The 21744-nt window shown below is 49.8% G+C and overlaps 1 protein-coding gene across 4 annotated transcripts in view; it reads right to left on the reverse strand.

Annotated features, from left to right (window-relative positions):
* Window positions 1-317: 317 nt before the first annotated feature.
* The window catches only part of SRRM4 (serine/arginine repetitive matrix 4), a 46487-nt gene continuing 25060 nt past the window's right edge, over window positions 318-21744 (reverse strand). For 2 of the 4 annotated variants that reach the window (XM_048322577.1, XM_048322575.1), the window contains 7 exons: window positions 20101-20193; window positions 18953-19115; window positions 10240-10577; window positions 8433-8642; window positions 8076-8186; window positions 6836-6982; window positions 318-6204 (listed from right to left, as the gene is read on the reverse strand). In XM_048322577.1, the coding sequence (XP_048178534.1) occupies window positions 5937-6204; window positions 6836-6982; window positions 8076-8186; window positions 8433-8642; window positions 10240-10577; window positions 18953-19115; window positions 20101-20193 (1330 nt within the window). In that variant the 3' untranslated portion in view covers window positions 318-5936. The remainder of the gene's footprint in view (window positions 6205-6835; window positions 6983-8075; window positions 8187-8432; window positions 8643-10239; window positions 10578-18952; window positions 19116-20100; window positions 20194-21744) is intronic. The other 2 variants (XM_048322576.1, XM_048322578.1) reach the window with 2 other exon arrangements.

Genomic DNA, 21744 nt, shown 5'->3' on the forward strand with positions numbered 1-21744 from the left:
CAAGGAGAGCACTGGGGAGCCCAGTGTGACCTCCAGGGAGAGACAGACACATTTCTGGCTTGGACTCCCGGTGCCTGAACAAGGTGGGGGGGATCCAAAGGGCCTGGCAAAGGGCAGCAGGAGCCTAGCCCAGCAGGGAAAGGAGAGCTGCCAGAAATACTAGCCCACAACTTTTTTTGCTTCAGCCAGTGCCCTGAGGAGCCAGTCCTCAGCAGCTGGGAGTGGAGGTACATGCCCTTCCCTGCGGAGCAGCTGAAACACCCCAAAATATCCCACCGCACACACTTGTATCCAAAAGGAACACGATGCAAAAGAAATACTGTCCGAACCTTTATTGGAACCTTTTTCTAACCAGGCTAACAACTCAAACACCCAGGAAGACTAAAGGATACAGAACGCATGTGGATGGACAGCAAGGGGAGCTTTACAATGAACTCAAACGAACAGATGCACCGGTGTCATTTAGGGTGGAATCAGCCAATAGGCAGAGAACAGAGACACCCTTGTTTCCCTCGTGGCTTTTCTCACAACTTAACTTTTGTTCTAAATCTTCTTCTCATTCCCCAGGTTTCAATGGTGGAGAGCTGCTCTGGGCTGGTGAGGGTGTTGTTCTCTAGGCAATAGCCCAAAAGCAGGGATGCTTGACCATGACACTGTTGCTTTGGAGACACTCCTAGTCATGTCCAAACTGCCAGGTAGCAGCAAAGTCATAAGAATTATTTATTCTCTGGTGAAGAAGTAATAAAACCCCACTGGACACTAAAGGGCAAACCTGAACCTGTCCCTTTCTCAAACCAATACCCCAACAGCCCTGAGGCTAAGCACCCAGCAGCTCCCAGACAGGTCTGTGGGAGCAGCCCAGGGCTGGGCACTCACCTGCTGATACTGGAGCCGTGTCCACACTTCACCAGCACAGGCAGCTCTGCCCAAGGAGTACAAACACCTCTCACTCGAGCGAGCAGAACAATGGCTGTGGCGTTGGTGGAGCAACACTGGGGCAGGGTGGGATTTTTAGCACATCTCATGCTCTTCTCAAAGCTGGGAGAGGATGCCTGCAGCAAACTCTGCTGGTATTGGAGACAACAGGGGAGGCCTCCCCAGTCCTGCCCTGGCTACTGAGCTCACATCAGGGCAAAGCTACCGGCTCTGGCACAAAGCTTGGGGAACGGGGCAAAGCAGGACATGGCATGAGGATCTCAGGATGGGGCAGGGTGGACATCCTTGCTTCCTGGTGGAGACCATGGCCAGTCACTTCAATCCTATCCCCTTCCTCATCACTGATGCAAAGCATGAGAAGTGTCCCCATCCCCCAGCAGTGGAAGATCAGAGAACTCCAGGGATTTTTGGTGATGGCAGCCCTATGCCATGTGGCAGAGGAAGAGGAGCAGGGTTATTCCTCCACCAGAACTGTTCTGTCACCTCTGAACTCCCCACACCTTTCCAGGGGGATGTGATTTGTCAACAGAAGCTGGTTCAAGGAGATGGTGAGTTTTCCCCTGCCTTGACCATCCCCATCACAATGATGTTCCTCTCTAAATACTGGTGGTGAGGTCCAAATGAGCCCAATTTGCCTTCCTCTCTCCAACATATCTGGCAACACTTCAAAGGCTCCTGCCTTCATGGACCAAACAGCACGACCCAAATAGCTTTTTTTAAAGTAATGCTTAATAAATAGAAGAAATAAATATTAAATAGAGGCCAAGTCCTTTCAGCCTGTTCAATATATGTACAATGCATAGCAAAATAACAGTGGTTGGCTGTTGCAGACAAGTTTGGTACAAATTCAGTCCCCAAAACAACAAAAACATTGATAGAATTGCAGTCAACATAAAGCAAAGCTCAGCCGAGTGCTGCAACCAATGAAGAAAGAACAGAGCAGTGCTTTGAAGCATCCCTTATCTTTGCTTCCCAGCAAATCTGCAGAAATGGTGTTAGATTTTCTGGAGCCTGCGGTTGGGAGAGGTGGGACAAGCCTCCCTTAGTGCGACAAACAGATGCAGTGAATGGGGAGAGTTGATGGCTCTGGGGTCGAGGAGTAGGTGCTGTGACATGTGCTTGGCCAGGGAAAGGCAGCAGGGATGCTTGTGGGATGAATCAAAATTATGGGTGGGAAAGAGCCTTTGAGTGTGAGACAGGGCTTCCAAAAAACAGCCAAGATATTATCCTGATGTTGTGGCCAGCCCTGAACACCCCTTGTGTGTCTGACCACAGCAGTGATTCACCAACACCAAAAAGACCAAGCTGCCTTTCCACCAGGTGAACCTGCTCTTTGCAGAGAGCACCTGCAGCAATCTGAGATATTGGATGCAGAGCTAAAATCCATAAAAGCAGTGAATGAGAGAAACAACATTTTAAAAAAAGCAAAAACAAAACAAAACAAAACAAACCACTGGCAAAAGGCACGACAGAAAAGCTCACAGGCTTCACGCAAACCCACAGAAAATCCAGTCATCCACTAACAGGGAGGGTGTACTAAAGCTTGTACTAAAAATACAAGTTAAAAAATAACACCGAGGGAAACTCACATGTATATGCACATGAGCACATACACACACACACAGACTTGGTCAGGTCCGTCACCAGAGGCTGGATTTTTCAAGGACCTTCTGCAGGGATCACTCTCTCACAGTCTCATCTCTTTAGTTTTCCCATGGGTAGGTCACTGTGCAGGGATAAACACGGCAGGGGAGTCCTGGCGACGGCATCCTCCCAGGGAAAGCGGCGGTGGCTGTGCTGGGTTTCGGGCTGAGCGCTGGCGGCGGAGCCAAGGCAAACAGCGCATGGCCAGCTGGCACCCGGCCGGAGCGCGCAGGCGACACTTCCCTGGTGGCACTGCCAACGCCCCGCGCTCGGCCGGCCAGCAGACCCTTGCCGTCACCTCCGACACGTCCTAGACCCTTTTCTATGGTCACACCCACCACATTCCTGCACAAATCTAATGAGAAACCCGAGATTTCAACATGATAACACACAGCTCTGCCCTGCGTCCTGTTGTCCATCCCGTGCTCTCCGCTCTGCTCCGGAGGGCGAAGAGGGAAACAGTGCCAGCAGGAGTGACTGTCACTCCTCCAGCCACCTCACTGAGAGGGGCCAGAGCTGTAAACCTTTACACGAGACCAGCGGCATGGATGCATTTGAACAAACAAACAGATCCAAAAACCACGTTAGGGGGGAAAAAAATCGAATAAATAAATAAATAAATACTGGTGCATTCTGGCATACAATTAAAAATATAATAATAATAATAATAATAATAATAAAATAAATAATTTAAAGAGGTTTACTCCAATGCAAGTCTGCTTGGGAAACCCCAGGAGCGTTAAGCTGCCACAGACTGTACAGGCAGAGGCAGTCCTTGACATGGGGATCAGCTCGAAGGGTGCAGGAGCTGCCATCAGCCCTATTCAGCCCTCGGGGTCATCTCCTGACCCACAGGGGGTGGATGCTGCTAACCCTGGTGTGGTGCTTCCATCATCTGTCCCCAGCCACAAGGACTCCAGTCAGTGTGAGTTCGGTATTTACACCAGTTGCACAAAGCCCCTCTTCTTTTCCTTCCTAGTGTTGGATCTTGCTGCTTCCTTGCTACAGCTCCACGTGTGCATTACGGGGTGCTAAGGGGCAGGAGGCCGCTCCTGAAACACTGGCAGAGCTGGGTAGATCTGGGTTCCCATCACTGCCTTTGGTTCTTCCCAGGGAGCAGAAGGATGGGGTGTTTCAGCATCAGACTGGGAGAGACTCTTTGGGGAAGAAGCATGAGGTTTTCAGCCCTTTTGAGAGGGAGTTCACTGCAGAAGGTGGCCAAGGTGCTGCTGTTAGGTCCAGCACAGGACGGAAGGCAGTGGCATCCTGTCTTTGATCCCTCAACCACAGCCCTGGAGCATTTGCCCAGCCCTACCAGGAATGCTTCTCTCTGTGTCCTAGAAAGGGTCTTTCCAGAAGATGGACACATCCCCACTAAGCCACCAACCATACCAGTGCCCAGCTCTCTGCCTCAGCCACCCTCATCCCCACATTGCCTGAAGAGTGCAAGGCAGGGGATGAGGCTCTGGGAAAAAGGGGAGCTTTGGCCATTGAAGGCACAGGACAAAGGGGACCAGCACCAGGAAGGATACTGGGAAAGAGGTCCCTGACAAAACTTCCTCTTGTACCACCCAGATGGAATTCCAGCCTGCGCTGCTGTACTTTCCAACAGATAACAGATTTATAGGCTTGCTGAGGTGATCATCCATTTCCACCACAGCAGCTCGTGGCACTTGGCCTTTCTCCAGTTGCTGCTTTGTCCCTTTTCCAGCTGCCAGGGGCCTGTAGGTAACTCTTTAGATTTTGGGGGGGGGGGGGGGGGGGGAGGGGAGGGGGGCACCGGTGGGGGGTGGGTTGGATTCCTTTCTACCCCCTCTCCTCCCGCAGATGGTGGCTCCACTCAGCCCTTTTCTGTAACACTTAAACAACACTCCTCCTTGACTCATTAAGCCCAAACTCGTTAATAATCATGCAGGATGGAAGGGGAGGGGATGGAAAAAGGGAGGGAGGGAGGGAAGTCTTAAGTCCAAATTAGCGTCTCTAAGCACCCAGGTGTTGTAAGAGAAATAAACTCCTCAGCACCAGCTCAGCCTGTGCTGGGAGAAGCCTTTGTTACCCGGCAAAACACAGTAATTGCGCAGGCAGCTGGGCTGGCAGGGAGACAAAACCCCACGGCCCAGGGCAGCCTGTGGCTCCCTGGAAAAACAGGCAATTAGTGAGGGGCCCTTCCTGTCCCCCTGCACTGCTCCGGCCTCCCAGTAACAAACTGGGGCATGAGTGCAGCCTGCTACAGCCCGGCACTGGCCCTGCAACTGTGCTGCTGATCCTGCCCCAAGGCAGCTAGAGGGGCTCAAGGAGGAATGATTTCCTGCAATCTTGCTTGAAATTGCTGCATGTTTTGAGGAAGGGGAATTGGAGTCCCCTGGCTCTTGCAATGCCTTTTTAACCCTGTGTGTTCTGACTGCACCCCATAACTGGGCTATCTCTGCATCTCTCTCTGGTCCCACCAGCAATGCACTCCAAGGGCAACGCTCCCTGAAAAAAAACCCTAAACCCAAACTGTTTGAGGCTTCCTCCGAGAATGGAAGCCCATGGCCCCTGTCTCCCACACGTGGCCTGGCTCTCAGAGCACAGCACGGCACCACCTTCCCTCTGCCTTATACCCCACCAGTCCCAGGTCTGATTCAGACCTCAGCAGATTGTTTGCAAGCCAGTCAGTGCTGGGGGGATAAAACAATCCTGCAAAAGGTGCTGCTACCTGGTAGGAAAGGGCAGGAGAAAGAGCAAACAGCCTTTTTTTTCCCAGGAAGTACGTCAGGAGGGATTTCTAGCCTTCTATTTATAGCAGGGACTGGCTGACTGGAAAAAAATAAATATTTTCTCTGCAGAGTGGGCAGCAGGTCTGGAGGAGAGACCCAAAGGGCCTGATATTTGCCTTGGTGGGGACAGACATCTCCCCCATCAGCGAAGCTTTCCAGCAGACTCCTCCCTAACTGGGTCTGTCCCTCCAACAGAAGTTAAATTTGTTGGTTCCTGGTTTGTCAGAAGAGCGAGGAGCAGAATTCATTTCTTTGGACCCACTGACAGTGCTTTGGAGAGCAGCAGCAATGGGGAGATAGGAGCATCAGGGAGGATGGAACAGGTCTTTCGTGACAGACCCTCTATAAAGCACCGACCCTTCTTACAGCCTGGCCTGGGGAGCTGGGACTGATCCACCCACTCCACGCTGGGGCGAAGGGGCTGCACCAGGCGCTCCAGGGCTCTTACTCTGAACCGGGGAAGGGGGACCCGGCAACGCCACCACGTCAGTATCGGGGATGATCGCTATCGATGGCCAGTTAGGTGGGAAGGAAGCGGAGAATGCCAGGAATGTGGCAGTGACGCCGGCACCCGGTGTCAGCCAGCAGTGGCACTCCCTAACGACGCAGGCTGTCGGAGCTGGCTCCTGAGTCATAGCTCCTGCTCCTGCTGCGGCTGCTCCTGGGGCCCGAGCTCCGGCTGCGACTCCTGCCGTCGGCGCTGCTGCTGCTGCTCCAGCTTCGGCTCCGACTCGTCCGGTAGCTGGAGTAGCTCCGGCTGCGGCTCGGGGAGCGGCTAAAGCTGCTGTCCCAGGAAGAATAGCTGCTGGCGCTGCTGGAGGAGGAGGGGCTGGGACGGTAGTAGGGAATGGGGCGTTTGCGGGCACTGTGGGGACAGAGAGATGTGGGTTACCGGCAACACAAGGACAGACTTACTGCCGAAATCTCCAAAAAGCACTGTCTACTCTGCATAATACTCCCAAAAATGTGACTGTGTTTGCTTAAAAGAAAAAAGAGATCAGTAGCCGACGGGCCTTCGGATTCAAACCACCCATCCCCACAGCCCTGGGGAATGTCCCAGCCACTAAGTCTGCTGGACTCTACTTGATGTTGTCCCAAAGAGCCCTGTGCATGAAGGTTAGAGTCAATATTTGACTCTCTCCAGTGTGGGACATCTACCGCAGGGCAGGGTGAAATAAAAAACCTGTGAGGGAATGCTCCTGGCACCTGAGTCCCTGCTCTGACTTCATCTTCTTTTTTCCTTCAGCTACTGTAAATTGAGACACTCCCCCCACTCCCTACCCCCTCCCCCACTCCCCCCCCCATCCTCCCTCTGCCTCCAGCTGGAAATCCCCAAGCTCTAGAGGAGGGGTGGAAGGGCCTGCTGATCAGGCTCAGGGAAACCGGTCTCCAGGAGAAACCTCCTCTGGCAAGGGCTGGGACCCAAGGACAGCCCACATCCCCCCGGGAAGAGCCAGCTGAGCTTGTCTCCAAAGGATGGGACAGCATCCCCTTGCCTTGTGATGCGCCGAGCTTCGAGGTGGCTGGGAGAGTCTCTCCGGCGTTTCCTTAGGGGGGAATAGGAGCGGCGCCGCCGCTGCCGCTCGCGATCCCGGTGCGATTCCTTCTCACTGGAGCTGTGCTTGTGCTCCCGCTCGCGGTCCCTGGGAATGGCACAGCATGGGAACTGTCACTGCAGGGGTTTTGTGGGGTGGGTCAGGGATGGGGAGGCAATGACCTACGAAGGCACAGATGAGCAGAGTACGCTCAGCTCCAAAAGGGACCACTCTAAGCGCTCTGGTGGCATCACCCCTGAGCACTCACATAGTTGGACAAACAGACTGGACAGATGGACACCACTAATTGCATCCAGGGGTTCCAGCAGTGTCTTCCAGTGGCTTTGCACTTCCAAGCTAAGATGGCTTCCAGGGACCTGTGTCTGTGGGTGCAGTCTGTATTTAGCTCTTGCTGGCCGTGCTGCTAGAGCTGGCAGGAACAGCCCTGCAAGCAGGCCCCACATGAGCCAAGGGCCTGGTAGCCCTGCAGGGCTCCGCAAGCCTTGCCAGAAGGAGTGCCAGTGTTGCTATAGTTTTTTGTTAAATTCCCATACACATCAGCACAGGCCCTTCTGTGCAGTGTGGCAAACTTCATACACCCTGCTCAGTGCCATCTGCAAAGCAACACATTACAGGTTAAGGGCCTGCCTGATCCCTGCATGCAGGAAGTGTTCTCCTCACCAGCACAGGGATTGTCAAAGCCTGCAAGAATCGACCCTGGGAATGTAAGATTTTGAGGTTGCAAAATGTTCACAGCAGCAGAGATGCTACCAGGAAAACCTGGCAAAGGCTTCTCTAGGGCTGAGCTGTGAGACTGTTTTCTGTAGTTTGTGGAGGGAGTAGAGGTGCCTGGACTGTGTTTCCCTCTGCAAGGCTGTGAGTGCCAGCCTGAGGGTACCTGGCATCTGCCCTCACAGCAGGGGCACCTTCCAGGGCCTGACAACTCTTTGTCAGAGCTGTGACTCTAAAAAGTAGAGTGTCTTTCCTTGCTGCAATCAGATCCCTCTCTGACAGGGGCTCCAGCCCTGCTGCAGGGGCTGCTGGCTGTGTGGGCAGTGAAAGCCGTGGGCAGACCCAGCTGGAGCCTAGGGATTTGCCCATCACTCACACCAGCATGACAGTGGCGGAGACAGGGGGAAAGTGTGAGGCAGCAGATACCACATGAGTGGACAGCAAATAGCACATGAGTAGACAGCTGTACCTGCTATGGCTGTAGCGGAAGTAACTGGGGCTCCGCCGAGGCCTTGAACTTCTACTCCCAGGACTTTTTTTGCAGGATTTGGAGGAATAGCTGGGGGAACGTGAGAAAGACCTGGAGACAGGAAAGAAACATAAAAGAGTTAAAGATGCGGGAGGGTGAGGCTGTACCAGACTAATCCAAATCATGAGGGGGAAGAGATGTCCCATTCACCAGGGTCTCAGCACAGCTCTGCATGTTCCCCCCAAGCCTTGTGGATCCCTAGGCACCCCCAAACTCTTACACCTCCCCCTGCAAGGGAGCTGGCAAGAGCTACACATTGCCCAGGGTCACAGAGACAGCTGTCTCAGCTGGCCTTACCTCTTTCCCGAGGAGCAGGACCTGCTTCGGGAGTACCTGGGAGAGGTGTGGTGTGAAGAGCGGGAGCGGCTGGAGCGAGGGGAGGATCTGCCCGTGCTGGTGTGGGACTCGCTGCGAGAGCCAGGCCTGAGCGGGGAGCTGTGGGATGGGGATGGGAGGAAGTTTTGCTTCTTCTCCTCTGAATAACTGAGACATGAGGACAGGCACGCTCTGTGAACATATATTTGAACACTTTTTAAAGCTGTGGCTGAACTGGGACTGGTCCCTGGCTGAGGGGAGCACCATGTTCCAGCAAAAATAATTCCCATCCTTCCATTCCCTAACTGGAGGTTAAAAAGACCTCTCAGCTCCCCAGACTGCTGTTGCAGGAGACCCTATGTGTGTGGGTCAGAGTCCAAGAGCTCACCCTCTGGGCTCTGCCAGGGAGAAGAGGTGTGGAAGAGCTCTCAGGTGGCACAAGCAGCAGCTCATCTGCCCCATGCCCAACACACCAGAGGTGTCTGGCTGGCAGAGCCTGGGTCAGGCCAGCAAGCAGTGCTGGTCCTGGGCAGGGAGTGAGGTAAGAAGTGCTGGGGTAAGGGAAAGGCAGAGCATGGCAGGGCAAGGGCTGTACTCCAGCCTGGCTGTGGAGCAGCATGAGTGGGCACTGAGCAAGCATGTCCTGTTGCCTTTGGACAGCGCTGTGTGAATTCCTCCTCTTCCAGAAGTGCTCTGGGAATGAACTGGGGTCAGAGCCTAGCAGCCAGGCAGCCTCCCAGCAGCCAGGACCAGCTGCAATCCCAGCTCCACCCATGTGAAGGCAGAGTTATCTCACTGGAGTCACCATGTGAAAAGTACATACAGACCTAAAATTTTACCCTCTGACTGAAAAATGAGGCTTGTTCTTACTAACACCCATTCCCTTGGCTCCCTCCTGTCACATTCAGTGCTCCAAAGCATGTCCTGGCTCTAACTTTCAGCCTTTAGGACCCAAGGGCCTGAGCTGGAAGAGCTCCCTACAACCACTGCCTGAGCACAGCCCTGGGTACCAGCCACCATGCTTTAGTGCCCTCATTCCCAACATCCCCTGGCAAACCCCCAGGAAAGGGAGACAGTGATGGAGGCTGGAAGCTACTCCCCTCTCCTGAAAATGACCTGTGGCAGTGGGTGGTGGTGGCTCGATGCCCTGTGGCCCCAGTGCAGAGCTGCTACTGTGTTATCCTGAGCCAGCTAAGTACTTGCCCCTCCCTATGCTCCCCACTGGCAGGAGATGCTATCTTGTCACCCTGGACCTGTGCTGGATGAGCTGTGAAGGGGAAGGGGCACGCTGGATTTGGCTCATTGGACAGGTGAAAGAACAGCCCATAATGATCCTAGTGAAAACAAGCCCCACTTCCCTTCCCCACAGTAGGCAGAGGGGGAGAATTAACATGGCAACCCCCAGATGCCCCTTTCAGATTGTGCCCAGAAGGGCCAGGAACTTTTTTTTGACATGGCCATGCCCAGCTGAGCAGGGATACGCTGTGGACACAGCTTGACCCAGGCCCAAACCCTGCATTAGCCACAGTAATGCCAAAGCACTGACACAAGCAATGTCCAGGCATGTGATGGCTGGGTTTTATCTTCCTTCTCAGGCTACAGTACTGGTCCTTGCTGGGTTCTGGACTCCAGACTGGCAAGACCGTGGGTCTGATTGGTACCTGCCTGCCTCCAGAGCACAGAAAGCTCCCTGCCAGCTCACCACGGCAACTGGCGAGCAGGCAGGAGACACAGAGCAACAATGTACCAGGTGTTGGGCTGCCTGCAGCAGCTACTGGTAATCACTGACCTTCGGTCTTGTCCCTGGGCATCTGGAGACAGATTTTCCAAAGCTGTTCCCTTGGTCTGGGAAAAGCAACTGGTGAAGGAATTTCCTGAATCAGAGCTGTTATCGCTGTTGGCCAGTTTGGGCTTCCCGGACGAGAAGGCATGGCCAAAGCCATCATGGACTAGACTTCTTTTCTCCTGGCTGTCCTTTGACCTGGATGAGCTCGTTTGAGTGGAGGGAGGGGAGGAAGTATCGTTTCCTGAGTCATATTCATGATACTCTCCATTCTGGCTGTCTAGGTTGCCAGGCGGGCTGTCTGTTTTGGTAAAGAGGTCAGCAGAAGACCCTGACTGAGAGATCTGAAAGCAGAAAAGCCATTTGGCATTGTTTGAATGGTTTTTTGGGGGGGTTGTTTTTGGTTTTACTTTGCTCTTTTTTTTTTTTTTTCCAAATAAACCCAGAAATTTTACCATCATGATGCACTGAAACAAAAGGAAAGGAAAGAAAAGAAACAAAGTAAGAAAGAAAGAAAAAAAAAGAAGAAAGGGGAAGAAAACAAAAGCACATATCCCTAAAAGAAATCCACAGTAAGAAGAAACTTATTTCCCCCCTGCTATAATAACGGGAAACTTTAGAGATCATGCAAAGAGTATCAGCATGCGGTTCATGTTAAACAAAAGAGTTCAACAAAGTAAGCGGGCAACCAAAGAATTAAAATAACTAACTAACTAAATAAAAAAATGTAACAGAGGACAAAGCCCTTATTTAACCTTAAAGAGGGAAGGAGGAAAAAAAAGGAGGTATATACATATAAAAAACCTACATAATCCTTGCAAAGAAAACAAAAATGAAACAAAAACATAGATGAGTGAATTTTTTTAAGCTTTCTTAAAGTGGCTGGACAAATGTCACTAAAATAAGCAACAATAAACCAAATCAAATCAAATTAAGGGCTTCTGTACAAAGCAAAAACTGCCAAATACACAAGTTTATCACTTTGAAATTTTAAAAAAAGAAAAAAAGGAAAAAAAAGAAAAAAGAGGGTGAGGGAAAAAAGAAAAATCCCTTTGGAAATAAAAAGTATACAGATAATTCTTTGTGTGCTTTTTACCCCCTGAAGAAGATATAGCTAATGTGCTCAAGTGACCTCTAATAAATTCCCTGGTGTCTTGCGGATAGCATCCACTTACCCATCAAGAACTCCTCCTTTAGTAGGTAAGGTGTAAGAAAAAAGGAAGAGCGGGCAACATAAGTCCATCATTAGAGTCTCAAATTACATGAAAAAACATAAACCCTCTCTTCAATCCACACTGCCAACTGTTTGCTGCCTCCGCTATGCAAATGTCACAACTGCTTTTTGTCTGCTCACTTGTCTCCCTTATTACTCATTTTTGTTTCCTTCTGCTTTAAATTAGCCTGTCCAGCCCGTTCCTGGAGGCTGATGGCTTGTGCTGAAAAGTCACAGCTTGCACTAAATCCCCCCGGATTGCATGGAAATGACAAAGGGAACTCGAGTGAGGGAAGAAGCAAAAGAATAGAGGAGGAAAAGTGTACGCCCATGCTGTCTATCAGAGGCCTGTGGGGAAGGGAATTGCAGCCCTGCTCCTGCCAGCCTCTGCAAGGGGGTCCAGCCACACCCTGGCTGGGTTGCTGAACACAACGGCAAGCAAGGACCTCAAACTCACATAGGCTGACCTGAGCAGGGCTATTTTCTGGGACCCTGAGCACCACCAAGGGGATTTACACCATTTCAGTATTTTAAAGTTCAGCTTTAACTCCACTGGCACTTAGCCAGCTCAGGAATGTGCCAGCACTGGGAGTGAGGCTATGTTAATGCTAGTACCTGCCCTTGCAATGGGGTGAAAATTAGGGCCACGTGCACATAATCTGCACTCTCATGTGGCCTCCTCCTCTTTCACGAAGAGCCTCCGCTCTCCTCAAACCCACCCATGAGGTTTGGTCCAGGGTTCTCAGGGTGTGGACACACAGGTTTGGCTCCCCCCACTCAGGATAGTCCTCCAAACACGTTCCCAGCAAGCCGTGCTCTGTCAAACACGTGCCCTCATGCCACACTCTGCCACACTCTGGGGCACACAATGCCCCCATCTATGCCATGCTCTCCATACTGGGGACGTGGGCCATGCCCTCACCAATATCGGGTCTTCTGAGCCAAAAAAACACATTGCAGTGTTGGTGCTATCTCAGGCAGCAGAGGAGACCTGGATCAGCTGTCACACAGCAGGCACAGGGTCAGTCCCTTTGGAAAGTTTAGCTCTGGACTGGCTGGCTTTTTCATCCTCAGACAGGCTGCAGACTCAGCCTGTGTCATGTTTCACATGGATTTCTTTCATCCTATCAGATGGTGCCTCCATATCCATGCTCCTGCCTGTGGCATTCAATCTGTGTCCCCAGGGAGAGCTGCTCTCGACCCGGTTCAAGGTGCTAACTGGGACAGGGACAGCTGACTTGGACACAGGTGCTGACCCAGCAGTGACTGAAACCAGAGCAGAGCTACCAACACCCACAGCAGCTCTCAGCACAGTCTGCAGAAGGATGACTGCCCACAACACTCTGGTGCTCTGAAAATACCTGGAGCTGGAGGATCTCCAAGTACTTTCTGCATTGCCAGGGAGAGAAGCATTACTGCTTCTGGGATAAGGGATTGATTCATCCCAGCAAATCCATAATGGAGTTCCCCATCTCCACCCCACACTAACTTCTAAGTGATGCTCAGTCCCAGCTCAGAGGAATCCGAAGACCCAGCAGCAGATGTGGGAAATGAAGTGATCCTTCTTCATTAGCCAACTTGCACCTTCAACGCAGAAGCCCTGGACAGAGCAGAAACGTCTCCCAAATGTTCCCAACTAGGAGTGAGTGGAGACCTCATTGCAAGTCCTCATTTCGGCATCTGGTACTGCTCCTTGCTTCTTCTTAGCTCTAGCAATTCTCTACCAGTCCTTGCTTACTCCAGCAGAAACTGGAACATCACAGGAGCCTAAGGGAGCCAAATAGCCAGCTCTGCTTTTCACCAGTTCTTTCTGAAACCCTGATGCCACATCCAGAGCCCCAAGAGATCTGACCTCTGTGCTGTGGACCACTGCACTCGCCCCAGCCACATTCCAGAAGATAGAGGATTTCACTTTCAAATATGGTACCAGATATTTTTCTTAAAAGATAGGTTATGGTTTGCAGTCGAGCTGAATCCTAACCCAGAGACAACCAGCTTTTCACCGCCTTTCACTTACAGGCATGAAACTACCACGTGAGGTACTCCCTGGCTGCAGGGGTAGGATAAGCCTGGAGTAGGCACAGGGCTGCTCCAAGGGACACTGACACCAGCATCACACACAGAAATACCTTCCTTCTGTTACTTCCCAGTTTAAACTGAAAGGCCATTATTTCTGCCAAGAAATACAGCAGTTTCTTGGCATTTCTAAACCAGCTTTTCAGACTAACTCCGGGACCTGGCATACTTGCTTCTGCTCTGCCTTGGCTGACATCTACCTTCAAAGCAGCAACTGTTGTCAGCACATCACAAAACCTGTCAAATGACCGGGAAGATCAACAAGCCCCTCTGTAGTTCAACATCTGTGGCAGCAATGCCTGGGAAGAGGCAGCGTGGATATCAGTGAAATATGAAGCTGACAGTCTGGATGAGGGCTGGAGGGTCTGGATGGGGCAAGGGAGGTGCCAGGGGAGACACAGCAACTTCTCAGCCCCACCATCCTGGGGCAGCAGGCTGTAGCCTGTAGGTTTCTGCAGGCTCTGGGGGAGGTTCTGTCCTGCAGCAAGAGCCAGGACAAGTCTCAGGGTGCTCAACTTGTCTGTCTGCTCAGACCAGTTCCCCATATTCCCCATTGGATGACCTTGGCTTTGCTTGTGGTCCTGTTCTACTGTTTCTGAAAGTCATGCCAGCCACCCAGGATGGAAACAGAATACCACATCTAAAAACACTGGACAGAGCTCAATTGAATCACACCATTCTGGGTGATTCTGAATTCTAATGGCTTTTTACTTTTCTAGGGTGGCTTAAAAGAGCCTGTTCTTTCACAAATCTAATTCGCTGTATGTGAACATTTGGATTTTGCCCCACACACAACCCCTAATAAGTAATGAAATAATCTCAGTAAACTGTGCTTCATCCAGCTTTCAGCAGGGAACCTACTGCTGCCCTCAAGGGAACCCAGGATATGTATTTATTGGATTTTTTGCTTCAAATCATTATTTAATCAAGATGGGGGGGTGGGGGGGGGGGGGGAAAGAGCAGAAATGAGGCCCTCACTCATATTCCAGACTGTATTTCCAAGTGCAATCCCAGACCAAGAGGCAGCGTGGTCTAATAGGCTACAAAAATACAATCACTGCTTATCTTCCAATTAAAGTGAACAGCTCCATTTACTGTGCCACAAACAGCCCTGAGGCGAGAGATGACAATGCATTGTCTCAGCCATACGGGGACAGCAGCGTGGCACAGCCTCACTCAGAGCTGCAGGATTTCTTTCATGGGTCTTTTTTCTCTTGTTTTGCAACTCACTTCAAAGCGGAGTTAATTTCTCTTTCAGAGGGGCATAATGTCTGCCTTTCTCTCTTTTTCTAGGCGTTGTGGTAATGAAAGGAATAAAACACTTGTGTTGGTGACCCCAGTGAGCCCCACTCTTGGCAAGGGCCCGGCCAACATCTGCCAGAGCCGCCAGCACAGGGACAGCACCTGCTGGGGGCTGCTGGGGATGGGGCTCTGGGCCTGCCCTGGGGCACCTCCACCTGCCAGAGCTCAGGGGAAATGGGCTCACCTCTGCTGATAACCTACCCCTGCTGAAAAGCCAACTTCTGATTGAGTATAAAAAGTAGAAGTTCTGTAGGAATTCAGTACAACCCCTTTTTGCACAATTATGAGTCCTTGACTCGAGGAACACTGAGTGGGAAAATACCCCTTTTTTTGACTGGATGGGGAGTTCAGGGTGAGTCTTTCTCTACCACAAGGGCTAAGCTAAGTCCCAGAGCAGGGAGGCAATGACACAGCTGTCCCTGCAAGCTCTGAGCTTGGGTTATTTGGGGCTGGATGGCAATACTGCTGAGCAGCCTGGCTCACCAATACATTGCTGGGGGTAAACTCCAGAGAATGCCAAGCAAAGGTTTGATTCTTTTCAAGGATCTTTTCAGCCTGCTGCAGTGCAGGCATTGTACCCTCACCTCAGCTTGAGCCAGGCTGGCACTACTTTGGAGCAAGGGTTTGTCTTCCACCACCTCCTTTGGTACCTGGTGCACAGCCCAGCCCTTCTGTGGATACAGGCATCGATCGTTTCCCCCCAGCTGCTGCTCCCAGCACTGAGCTGTGGATTTGTCTGACAACAAGCAGGGGTAACTTCAGTCCCCCAGCTAGGAGGGGAGAACAGGAAAAGAAAAAAGAGAGTAACTTCCATATTTATAGAAGGTTTTGCCTTTCTGCTCTTGAAGGACCCTCTTTGCTATCAAAAACATGCTGCTTAGCACTTGAAAGAATAGTTTTTCCTATGTAAGCCAAAATCCAGGCTAGAAAACAGCAGCAGCAAGCCAATATGCAGGTCTGCTGTAAGGTTTCCTGAGCCCTCCAGCACACGCTGTCCCAGTCCCTGCACAGCATTTCCCCATTCTACCTTCCTGCAGACACAAGCACAAAGACAAACAGCATCATTTGGACCAGCTGTACCCCCCACTGAGCTTCACTGGAAATCTGGCTCAAGCCTGTGATAATTTGTGGCATCACAAATGAGTTACAGTGAAAGCAAAGGAGCTGGCAAGGAAAGTGTATGTATGGTGCAGTTATCTTCATCAGGAACAACAAAGGCAATTAGATCTGTGCCCTGCAGGTATTTATATTGCACTACTAAAGGAAAGCACAGTGGCACAGTCATCCATCTGTGTTGGTGTGGAATAAAGCGTCTGCAACTGGGCAGGGGTATTCTGTACAGAAACAAATGCTGCACATTACCCACAGCTTCTCTCTGCCTGCTGAGGCACAGGCCCACAATCCTGCTCTCCATAGGTGGCTATTGCAGCTGCACGGGATTAAAGGAGAATGAGAGGGAGAAGCTTGGAAATTCACTGCCAAAAATAAAAGTAGCAGGGAACTTTGAGGTGTTTCTGCATGTGTACATGCATGTGTGGGTGCATCAGCTTTTGCATAAAGAGCGGAAGAAGCAGCAAGGTAGATGCATAGGTAGGGCATTGTTTTGTGTGCTTTATCCCCCAGCAGTTCCAGGTAGACCTAGTTAGAAATTGTGGCTGTTTCATTACAAAGGAATGAAGAAAAATAGGGTGGGGAGGATAGCAGAATTTACCACAAAGCACTTCAAATTTTCAGAAGAAAAACAATGTAGAATAAAAAACATCTTGAAAAGCAAAACCTTTGTTTTGGAAGTGCTATAGCATTATCTCATGGGAGTTTGTGTATTGTGTCTCTAGATTTTTCCCTGTATCTCTGTGTATTTTTCCCTGATCCTCCTTGGACAACCCCTTTCCTTTGGAGATACAAGTGCATCCCCCCAGGTAAGGATGGTTTGAAAGCCCAGGCCAGATGGAAGGATAGGGAGTGTAACATAACAACTCTCATAAAGGACTGAAACATGGCATTTCTGAATCCTAACTCTGAATTTTTTCAGAAAATCTTTTCTTTTCCAGTATTTTTTTTTTTTTAATATGTGACCAACATATTCTTCAAGAGCCCACTTTCATTTCAGGCAGCTCTCAAAGTCTGACAGAATTAAGCGTATTCATAGAGCAACCATTTAACTCATGAAAAGAAAAAGCATCAAAGGGTTGTGTATAGTCATTAATAAACGAGACTAAAGGTTTCCATTCCATTTTTCCCTTGCCAGTTTTGAGTACATGATATTTAATGACCTTGTTCAGCAAAATTTCAGGGGCAGCTCTTAACCAGGGCCATCAATTTGAACAAATGCTTAAATGTGCTCTTAAATAGTGTCCCAAGAGAATGTACTTCTTTTGGGGACAGGAGGACGGTAGTGGATTTCATCAGTCATTATGCCTTTTAGTCATTAAAATCTTTGCTTAAGTTATTAACCCTTGCTAGAAAGAACACCGGAATATCCTGATGACTTTTACTTTGCATCCACCACCTGCATCTGGAACTGTCAAGCTCTTGTCTTTGCTTCCCTGCAGCTTATGGACTCATTGACCTCGATTGAAGCAAATGGAAAAGGAAGTGCAGGATGCTTGAGTTTAGCTCATTTTAAAGCTTTTAAAATTTTAAATTAGAGTTTACTCTTTCTCAGGAAACAGAACAGCTGGCAGTTGGCCTCACAGGACTTCAGGAACCTGGCTTCTGAGAGAGAAAACCTAGCACTAATTAAACACTAGGCTTAGACTCAAAAGCATTTACGAAAAATATGCCACTTGAACCAAAAAACACCCTGGTGACATGATACAGTCTTTGGCTGGTTGTTTTTTTTGGGGAGGAGCTCTGAACTCAGCAACACCCCCAGCTCATGACAGTAAGCTTCATACCTTGTTTTTCTTCCTTTGCATGTACGTGCACACATCAGCGTGTGGTGTGAGGTTCTGCTCTCCACGCTGCCTTAGAAGGCTTTACAAGCACTGACTCATATGGCCCCACACATTCTATAACGAGAGCAAATATGCGTATCTATAATGTTGAGAGACAGCTTGTGCCTGTCTGTACCCACGTACAATCCCTGGGTATTTTGATCGGCACGCTGTCTGTGTGGGTGAGTGGGTAGAGCCTCTCCTCTTGCTGGCACCATCTCTCTCCTATCTGATGTAGCTCCTGCGTGCAGCTGAGCTATTTCCAACTGATGACTGGGCCTGAAGGAGAAAACAACTTCGGGGCTTGGAGGACTCTGTACTCAAAACACCTCTAGCATTACACATCCACACGTGTGAGTATCATATTCCGCACTACTTCCAGTCCTAGGTAGCAATTTATCTCTCCAGAGTGCCTATCTGATACCAACACCAGCATCAGGGCATCACACCTCTGCGTTGCTGCTGCCAGGAACAAAGGGGAAACATGCCACAGAAAAGGAAGACTGATATCAATCTCTATCTAATATTTCTCTCCATCTCTTGCTCCCTCAATTCATGTATTATATCATCTCTTTCTATGTATATGGAAAAGCATCCCAAGGCACTGAGCCTGATTTTACCCTCAGCTGCACATGCAGTTCCCATTAGCATCAATGAGGGCTGCTCATAAGTTCCAAATTTGGCCCCCAGGCTTGTCAGTCCACAGCAACAGTGATCCTAGAAGGATCCTGATACTCAGAAAACATCCCATGCCAATAATCACCAGCTCATTAAATGTAAATATTCCTTTTGTATATGTTTGATGCCCTTTTTCAGCCTGAAGAACTAAACTTTTGCATGTAAAGACCAGTGAATTAAGTTCACATCCAGCTGAGCAAAAACTGCATAACAAGCACTTCCCTTTAAAATATTGTTGCTGGAGGCCACTTTTTTTTTTGTTAAATGTCCTCAATTAATCATTCATAGGCTAAAGACTTGCAAGTTTTTCCCCTCTCCAGCCCCACTCTTAGTGTGAAAGTGCTGAAGGAAGGAATGACTTTACATACATAGAATACAGCACCATGAATTAATAATACCGTTTAACCAAGTTCATCTAACATCACTATAATTGAGTTATAAAAATTTCATACCAGAGTTCTTGCCCAGATCCTCTGGCTAGTTCAAGCAAAGAAGGACAGTGTGTAATACTTACTACTTCCTTAGAAGACAGGAAGTTGTAGAGTGGGAGGGTTTGGCTGGCTTTTTGACTGGCCTGAACCTCTGCAGAGGAGCTTCTCTTTGCCGTGATCTTTGAGTGGTGCCAGGAGTGTCTTCGCCATGTTTTACGCCCTTCCTCCCGAGACCTGGCTCTGTGTCTCCAGGAGACAGGAACAGCCAAAATATTATTCCTTAGTATTGCAGTAGTGCCTGTTACCAGCTCCATACAAACCCTTGGCAGCTCTGTGCTAGGACACTGCATATGGGAGAATATTCTTCCACATGACTGCTCTGTGGAGTTATGATGGAGAGAAAAGGGATGTTTTGTTTTTCTACTTTAAAAGAAAAATATTAATTTTGCATCCAGGCTTTGGCCCTTAACCTCAAATTTCAGCTCCAATGCATGATTTTATGGTGGCTCAAGACAAACCATTACCTTCATGCACTCTAGAATGTTCCTATGGTGATACACCTCCAAGAGAAAACACACTCTGCTCTTGCATGAGCACCCCTCCAATTACTGATTGCATTCCTCCCCTCACTGATCCTCAGCTTTTCATAAGAAAATTCCAAGTACTTAGGAGGAGTGAAGTAGGAGAGTGGGGGTGGGTTGTTCAAGTGCTTTCAGAGAACATGAAACATGAACTCATTACGTGTATAAATCACTTGCTATTGCAGCAATGCTCGGTCTAGCACCAGCATCAACTTAGCTGGCCCCAGGATGCATCTGTCATCCAGAGGAGAGATTTTAATCAAGTCAAAGACAATGGCTATAGATTGCCACAGGCAAATATATTTCCATTGCTAAGACCATGTTTAAGGGTTTCCTGGGACATCAGCAGAACAAAGCCCTTGGGCTGGGGAAGGGACACTAGACTGGAATCAGCTGTCATGGGCTGATCATCAGCAATGGGGATTAGAAGTGACTGTCAGACCGAAAAGCTGCAGCCACTGCTTCTCGAGGCAAAACCTTTCCATGGCTGAGACCACAAACAGCTCAGCCCCCAGTATGTGATATTGCTGCTACCAGAATGGGAAGTGGCTGTGCACAGAGAGCCTGTGGGTCACACAGGCTGTGGCAACCACATCCGTGAGCCCACCAGGAAATGTTGAGGACACTGAGCTCGGGAGTGGTGTTGTTACCTGCTCCGGCAGCTGGGGGAGTGGGAGTCGGAGCTCTCCGAGCGAGAGTGGCAGCGGCGATGCCGATGGGATTTCCGGGTGCGCCCACGAGAGCTTTAAGAAGCAGAAAGGAAAACCAGCATTAGGTTAGCAGGTGGGGGGATGCAAGAGCCAGCAGCTGGAAGCTGAAGTCGATAATGTTCAAATCAGAAGGGAGGTATGCATTTTAAACCAAAGAGATTGGTGTATGAAACACTGCACAGAACATCAAGGCATGAGAAATTCTCTGTCCCTTCATCGGTGCAGTGACATCTTCCCTAGATCTCTGCTAGCATTTTACACACAAGCTATTAGGTTGGCTCTGTAGCCTGCTAGGGGAAGATTTGCAGACAAGCATGTAGGAGTGCAGCAGCCAGCACCAATCCTTTCAAGACTTTAAAGAGCCACGTGCTTGTTTTTCATCCTGCAGTCTACCATAAAAAAGCCAGGCAACTGCCCAAGACCTTCCTGTTGCTGAGCCTTGGGGGAAGCACCATCTCTCTGGGCAACCCATCACAAACCTCCAGCCCTCTCCATAGTGTTGGTTCCTTGTTAGAGAGCAGGTACAGAAGAACAAGCTCCAAGTGATACAATACACTGAGTAGCAGCCAGCCTTCCCCACCCTCTCCAGGCGGGAGCATTTAGTGCTCCTGTGGGCAGCTCTCATGGTTGCTACACAAAGTACAGCTTCCCTAAGTACAGCCTGCCTCATGCACGTTTCCTGCTTGAGAGACAGGACCATTTCCCTGGCTTCTGACAGGTGCCCAGTCACTGGTGCTGCCTTTTCTGACAGGGCCTGAGGACAGTTCCCAGCAAACTCTGTAGGGGACAGAGGTCCAGTGCCCTGCTGCACTTCCCTTTGCATCACCAGGCTGTTTCTCATGGATTACCTGGCCCTGTTACTTAAGGGCTATAGTTGCCCATTGCAACAGCTGAAGTCCTGGATGCAGAGAGCAGGGTGACATGGGTAGCAGGCTAGCTGCCACCTTCTGTGCCCCTTCCCTCCCATCTTTGTTCACCACAGTAGTAATTTTAGATCTGTCAGCGTTTTCATCTGCTCAGGCTAGCATGGCTGTGCCAGCAGGCAAAGCTAACTGTGAGTGAGCTGGTCACACTACACAGTCACTGACAGCACAAATACAACCTGCCTGCACAGCATTTAGCAACTTGCTGGTATAAAAACCCAGCAAATAATTGCTTGAGAACAGCATCTCCTTTAAGACAAAAGGGCAACCTCCACAACAATTCCTTCAATTCTGCTTGGCTATTTTCTTTGATGCTTTTCACACCCAATGATCATATTTTTTTAAAACTTTGCATTTTGGAATTCTCCTTTCTTATTTCCATGCAGCTGAAATCAGCAACACTGAACATCTTTCACTCACATGGTGGATTTCTGTGAAAATCCCCATGTTTGGTCATCACCCTCTGCACTAGTCCCTCCAGTTTGTTTTCCCTTCCTGCAGAAGGCAAAACTGGTCCTGTGTGATTTAGACAACCAGTTGCTCAATGCAAAGATAAGTTAAAGCAGCATGATTATACAAAAATCCTCATGGGATCCATCTGATCCACACCTGGGAGCAAAAGGTTTGCAGAAACTGGGAGTGGCTCAACTCTGATCTGCCA

Source organism: Corvus hawaiiensis, chromosome 18 (genome assembly GCF_020740725.1).
Source record: "Corvus hawaiiensis isolate bCorHaw1 chromosome 18, bCorHaw1.pri.cur, whole genome shotgun sequence".
Taxonomy (NCBI): domain Eukaryota; kingdom Metazoa; phylum Chordata; class Aves; order Passeriformes; family Corvidae; genus Corvus; species Corvus hawaiiensis.